Genomic DNA, 7,060 nt, shown 5'->3' with positions numbered 1-7,060 from the left:
AAGTGCAAAGAAATTAGAAGAAACATATAGCACGTTAATCGTAAATTATAGATTACAAATAAAAACAGCGCCGCTTGGAATCATATAATTCAATTTTTACAAAAAAACTTGTATCATCGTTATCATTAATTACCTAACATAGCAGCAAAATTCTATTCCTGAGAATAATTGTGATTTTTCTTCTTCATTAAGTTATAGATGAAATTTTTTATGATGTTTTGATAAGAAATGTTCCCACAGAGAAAAGTTTTTTTTCATTTTTTTTTTTATTTCTATGAAAAAAATTAGTATTTTTTAATTTGTTTCTGAAAAATATCAATTCTAATTCTATTTTCTTATATATTTCAACAAAAATTCATATTTTGATTTTTGGTAACTTTTGTTTCCTTATCGTGTTGACTTTTTAACTGTTTTAGCTTAATATGATTAAAAGCATTTGTATTTCTCAATTTATTTCTATAGAATACAGCGTAGTCTTCTATTGTATGATCGAAAACTTTAGTTTTAATCTGAATATCCCGATCACCTTGCCACCATTTCAGCTCACTCTGTTGTATGGGTTTTCATTTTCTATTGATTCAAACGACTGGCCTCTCAGGGCAGGTTCTGGAAAATCTGCAGAATGACTCATATGCAACCATCTAACACAGACCCGCGAATGCGAATAAAGTTGAATTTGGATTTAAGGCAGCACTTTACGATAAAGGAGTAAACACCCACGTGAAAAATTATTTCCTCTACATACAGCAATCATCCTGTATTAAGGAAATAAGACAGAATTGAATATGTTTTTGATGTATCATCTGAACGAAGATGGAGATCGTGTGTATACATTCAAAGTGAGTTATTTGAATTTGTAGTGCTGTTTTAAGCTTCTTCGCTAATTATTAATAGACAAATGACGGAATTAAGGGTCATCCTTATTACCGAGATGACGTATTTTACCGAGATGAACCGAGCCGAGATGAGATGAAATATAGCATATTTATTTATTCCTTATCGATTTTAACACTTGAAATCATGTTAGGCCTATATCAGTAGGCCTAATAAATACCTTCTAGAGTCATATTTAACATATTTTTTTAAACTCGGTTAGCAAAAAAAATAAAATTTCATTGAATTTGATTGATCGACGATCTCATCTCGGTAAAGTTAAGTTATTTTTCTACAAAAATATCCGACAAAATATGTAAAATATGACTCCAGCAGGCATTTATTACTGATATGATATGAAATGATGTCAATTGTTAAAATCGATAAGGAATAAATAAATATGTTATATTTCATTTCATCTCGGTTGATCTCGGTAAAATACATCATCTCGATAATAAGCCTTAAGGAGGACCGGGAATTAATGTCGAAACCGGAGGAAAGGAAACGTGTAATGTCTATTTCAACCTGACTTGAGAGCATTCCAGGTGGCCTAGCTCACTCAGTTTTGGTAGTACATACCTGATAAAGGTCTTAGTAAGACCAGACAGAAAGGACTGGCAGTGGACCTAAATCAAAATTTTTTAATCCATTTGAAACTGTATTGAAGGATATCCAAAAAGTCTTCACTGAAAGGGGTTCATGAGAGAAAAGAGACTCCATGATTTGAAAGTTTAACAATATGTCTCCATGCCTACCAACTGAAGTTTGGTATGTAGGCATGGAAACATATTGTTAAACTTTCAAATCATGGAGTCACTTCTCTTCATTTAACCCCTTTCATTGAAGACTTTTTGGATATCCTTCAATACAGTTGCAAATGGATGAAAAAATTATGATTTAGGTCGACTGCTTGTCCTTTCTGGTCCTATTAAGACCTTTATCAGGTATCTACTACCAAAAATGAGCGACCTGGGCCACCCGGAATGCTCTCAAGTCAGGTTGAAATAGACATTAGTCTGAATACCAGTCGTTGTTACGGTTCCCTATAATACAACGTCTGCCGCTAAAAAGTATCGGTCGTCCTTATTACCGAGATGACGTATGACGTATTTTACCCAAAAGTATCATATAGAGGTTAACTCCTGTTAGTGTTAATTGCAATGCAACAACTGATTTTAGTGTCAAATCAATCCTTTGTACTAAAATAAATTAATAAGTTACTTTGTTGACTTTGAAAATGTGTTTTATAATAATATTTTTGATGATTTAAATTGCGAACCGGTCGACCCTAGTTCCAGGACGTGTTTCTATAAATTTTTGGCTAAGTCGAGAAATCAGTAGAGTGCGCAGGCGTTATGTATGGAAGCCCTGAGGCGACATCATGAGTTCCGAGTTCATAACTTCCTGAGTTCTCAAGTTCTTGAGTTTGTTTGATGACAAAAAGCCTGCGATCCAGAAAAACATCGAACGTAAACACGATGCTCTATGAAAGACCCGCATCTCAGGCTAAGACGACACTGAATAACCAGTGATTAATGGCATGTTGAAGAGAGAAGGGCGCCTCCATTCCGCCTCTGGCAGGTAGCTCGGGTGGCTCCGATTAATGAAAAAAATATACCAATTATTTGTAATGAAATAAATATTATAAGTGAGAGAGCTTTTTTAAACCCTGTCACCTAAACCAATATTAATCAACAAACGAGCCGGACACCAATACGCCACCACCAGGCCTCCTTCCGTGCGTGATTTTGATGATGATGATGATTTGCTGTGCGCGGGCTAGTGAGTAGGGTGACTCTGATAAACCGGTGACTCTCGATGAGTCTGCTCGGGTTTTAATGATGAAAAAGATAAAAGCTAATTATTAGTAATTTTAAACATCTATTTATTTTCAATAAACCATCAAGAAAGCTGATGGCTGATGATAGACTGGTTGCCGGTCGACCTTCAGTTGACTGCCAGTGCAGAATTGGAAACAGTCAACCAGTCTTGGTTGATGCGGACATTATTTTTGTAGTTAATTCATGATGTAAAAGGATTTAACATCCTTATAATTGGATTCTTGATGTCGCGTAATTTCAATAGTGTCGTGCATGCCCAAATAAACTCGGGAAGTTATGAACTGGGGAACTCATGAACCCAAGTTGTCGTCTCTGGGCTTCCATAGATTTGATGTGTGTTTACACGTGTTTTTGAAAACTGGGTCATGTCAGTATGTGGAAATATGGAAGTGTTCCTTTACACGACACCAAAGTTCATAATGAAATCAGTTTTGTTTTTAAATCAGTGACCGTGAGATCAGTATTTTTCTGGACTTGAACATAACAGCGCTGTATGGATTAAACCAGCGGCGACACTCACTGGTCATCAAAGTCTGAATTGTAAGATCAGTATTAATTGTAGGATTCGAATCCAATAGAAACTCGAGACATTGGAGTCATCAAAACACATTCATTCAGGGTTCTTACGGATCACGGAATTTCAGAATCATTTTTCCCTGCGGGGAAAATCAAGGAATTCTGACTCTCCTTTAAAATCAGGGAAAAGTCAGGGGATTTGAGAAGTAGCTTGGTCATTTTCTGAAGCTCTGTTTTCAGATAGCTGTCTTTTCTAATTCTAAGTTGTGTTGCATTAGCCTACAGCAAACAGCAAACCTTGGCTATTTTTTTTCCGTTCACCTAAAGCAAAGTTAGTCACCACAAAGCTGGAATCACTGTGCTCTTGAATGTTCTATTGTTATGGTAGGGTCATTGTAGGCTTAATCTGAATTATGAGAACATCAAATGACAAAGTAATAGCTGATAGTAGTTCATGTGGCCTTTAATTTTACTTTACAATAGTTTTTAGGGCAAGACACGGGGGATCTAAATTATACTACTATGTAATGATTAAGTCCCTGAGTTCTGAATAAATTCCATAATGATCATATTATTTTTAGAAGTATGGCGTAATTGGTAATTGCAATTAGCCGGTTGAAGTAGTATTCATAACCAAAATCAATTTAAATGCAGTCAAAAAACGGCATAGGGCACAAAAGCAGACTTACGTAAAAGATTTCTGGCTAAAGTGTATCCATGAAAATATCTAGAAGCACATTGCTTGGAAAATGCACCAAAAAGTAGTAAATTTTCTTGGGGAGGACCCCCAGACCCCCCGCATTTGTGGTGGATCATGCCATCGCCCTGTTGGGAGCCCTTTAAGTGACATTGCTACTTTTAAGTAGAACCCCTCTAAAAAATCAGTATTCAGGCTTCAAATTTGAATTTTCGGTGCCTCGTTGTTTTTGCTGCTGATGACAATGATCATGAAATTTTGGGTCAAGGATCAGGGAAAATCAGGTAATTTTGGATTTCCAGATCTGTAAGAACCCTGTTCATTATGCAAACTGATATGACCCAGTTTTGAAAAAACCAACATGTAGTGATGCCTGCACGCTCGACCAATTTCTGGACTTAGAGAATTTTTTGATAGCGTAAACGGCCTTGAAATGAAATTGAACGCTAAGAATGTGCATCCGTTACCGAATATTGAAAGGTAGTTAACGCGTCCTGGAACTAGGGTCGACCAGTGTGCGCAGGCGTTATGGCAATTTAGGTAAAACCACAAAACGGAAGTGATTTTGGAAAGAAACAAAATGGCGGCTTTTTGAATCACAGAAGGGATAGGGTTTAGGGTCCAGAGGGTTAAGCCTGGCTTATGTTGACAAGCAAAGCGACGCCTACCGACGCAATTGGGTTTATCGCCGATTAGCGGCCTACGAGAGGCCGCCAGTTGCTACTCTATCGGTTCGACATAAGCCGGCTTGCGACGACAACCCGACGCCTACCTACTCCTCGGAAGCCGTATCCGGCTAGTTGCCCATGTTCTACTCTGGCCTACGGTAGGCGGACAATTGTTTTTGATCGCAACCGACATAAGCTAATCTGCGACGCGACGGAACTGAGCGCAGGGGTTCCAGCCAATAGGACACCGCTTATACATAGTACAAATTATCACCGCTAGTTTGCGTCATTCGTAATTAGTCATAAACTTTCAAATTCAAGTAGTTCAAAACGTAAAGCAAACTTTCAGCACGGCAGAGGACTGGACCGAAGATCTAGAACCGAAATTGGTAGAATTATGGTGTAAGCGGCCATCTTTATAAAATGCCGCAAGCACGTTGTATTCAAAACAGAATCAGAAAGATCATAGTCTTAAAGAAATAGCTTCTTTAATAGAAATGTATATCCCAATAATTCAAAATAATACAAATTTATTCTCAAAATGCTTATCACGTGACCATTTGAGCCGTTGCAGTTGCTAGTAATCGCAACAGACATAAGCAGGGAAGCAACTGGGAGGATCTCGTATCCCGCTAGTCGGCCTCAGTTGCTGCGAATCGGAGCACAGTCGACATAAGCTGGGTTGCTCTCATTTGCGTCGCGTTGCTTGTCGACATAAGCCAGCCTTTAGGGTCCAGAGGGTTAGGGGACCAAACGACCCCACTAGTGCACGGGCACCCAGTTCCGAGTTAAAATTTAACTCAAGAGTTTTCAGTCATCGAAAATGAACTAACACTAGCAATATGCTGGTCGGGGCTCAAATCCCGCTCTTTGCGCCTATTTTCTCTTACTCTGTTCTCCACTTTCCTTGAATTGAGCATGATACAGCCTAGTATAATTCTTGATGGATTTTCATTAAATTTAGTGAGTTAGTTAAGGTAGGCGAGATGTGAGCCCCTATTGAAAAGTCATCGCACGTCCAATATAGTCGCTAGGGCAAACATCTTGATTTTCTTGTTAGCATGATACAGCTCACAATTTTTAAAGGATTTACATGAAATTTGGTTGGGCTGGCAAGATGTTCACCACTTTTGAAAATGTAGGTCATCGGCCATCAATTATGGCCATCAGGGTAGCGGTCTCATTTTTCTTGTTAGCACGATAACATCCTGGAATACCCGATGGATATCCATAGTTAAGACAGGTGTGTCTATGTTCGACTTAAATTCTCACAAAGTGGGGCAGAGTGTATGGCGGGGTATTTCAAAAACCAATACAAGTGGGCATGCTGATGTTCCTGGACCCTCAAATTTCATGCTGAGGCCATACATCAGTATAAATTGCACTGTTTTGATTTGGCTGACTGGTAGGCCAGTGGTGGGGTGATATTTATGAGCGAGCCCAATGCCACTGTACCTTAAATTCAGGAATTACAATTAGAGACAACAAGAAATACAGAGTTGACCTATGTATTATCCATTTATATTGTTTCTATTTGTAGAAGAAAGTGGCCAAACAAAATGGCGAAGAAGAGCCAACTGCCTCAGCTCATCCGGCAAGATTTTCTCCCGATGATAAGTTCTCCAGACAAAGAATTATAGTCAAGAAAAGATGTGGAATACTTTTGACACAGCAACCGAAACCAGCATTCTAAACACATTCATCGTCGATATTTCATAAAATTAGATATGAAAAAGACACACGGCATTTTTAAGCGTAAATCTGTAAATAGCATCATCAGTTAAATAAACCTCATCGTCAAGGAATGTACGCATCTTATTTTGATCTTTTATGTAACATCACAGCTTAATAGGCCTGCCATTATCCTTAAAATACAGACATATATGGGGTCATTCATTTATTACGTACGTATTAGGGAAGGGAGAGGGGTCAGTGCAATTGCATACTGTAATGCTTAATGTATTAATTGTCCTTTTTCTCCTTTATTGCATTATATACTTGTATGTTTTACTGTAGAACTTTTAAGTTGTAATAAAGTATTGAATTGAATTGTATATGAAAAAATGGCCGATTTTGCGTACAGGGGGGGTTGAAAATTTAAAATTTTATGCGTACGTAATAAATGAATGATCCCATGGCTTACAAAGTTGATACCTTGTTTCTCCACTCAACTGAGCTTAAAAAGTTGACCCGGCCACCGGCTGGCCACCTTTCTAACCTGTACATTACTTGAAAAAAAATCTTGCTCAATTTTACCATAACAGCAAGTGCGGATCCAGGATTTTTCCCACGAGGGGTTCATAAAAAATGTTTGCTCAGTGAAAAATTTTGAAAATACACGTCTGTGAGGTTCATTCTTGAGGTGCATCTGTCGACTGCATAATTAGATGATATGGCTCTGATTACGTGGTTACTGCCCGCCCGATTTGTCTTGGGTACATTCCTTCACATCTTCAGCGCCTGAA

The 7,060-nt window shown here is 38.1% G+C and overlaps 1 protein-coding gene across 1 annotated transcript; it reads left to right on the top strand.

Annotated features, from left to right (window-relative positions):
* The first annotated feature begins 662 nt into the window (after positions 1-662).
* Positions 663-6,412, top strand: LOC141901909 (H/ACA ribonucleoprotein complex subunit 3-like). Its single transcript, XM_074789477.1, has 2 exons — positions 663-839; positions 6,136-6,412. The coding sequence occupies exons 1-2, from the start codon at positions 786-788 to the stop codon at positions 6,286-6,288; spliced, it is 207 nt and encodes a 68-aa protein (XP_074645578.1). The 5' UTR covers positions 663-785; the 3' UTR covers positions 6,289-6,412.
* The last annotated feature ends 648 nt before the right edge of the window (positions 6,413-7,060 follow it).

The sequence above is a fragment of the Tubulanus polymorphus genome, chromosome 3 (genome assembly GCF_964204645.1).
Source record: "Tubulanus polymorphus chromosome 3, tnTubPoly1.2, whole genome shotgun sequence".
In the NCBI taxonomy this organism is placed as follows: Eukaryota; Metazoa; Nemertea; class Palaeonemertea; order Tubulaniformes; family Tubulanidae; genus Tubulanus; species Tubulanus polymorphus.
The sequence above is the reverse complement of the archived record's forward strand: the minus strand, read 5'-3'. Positions and strand labels throughout refer to the sequence as shown.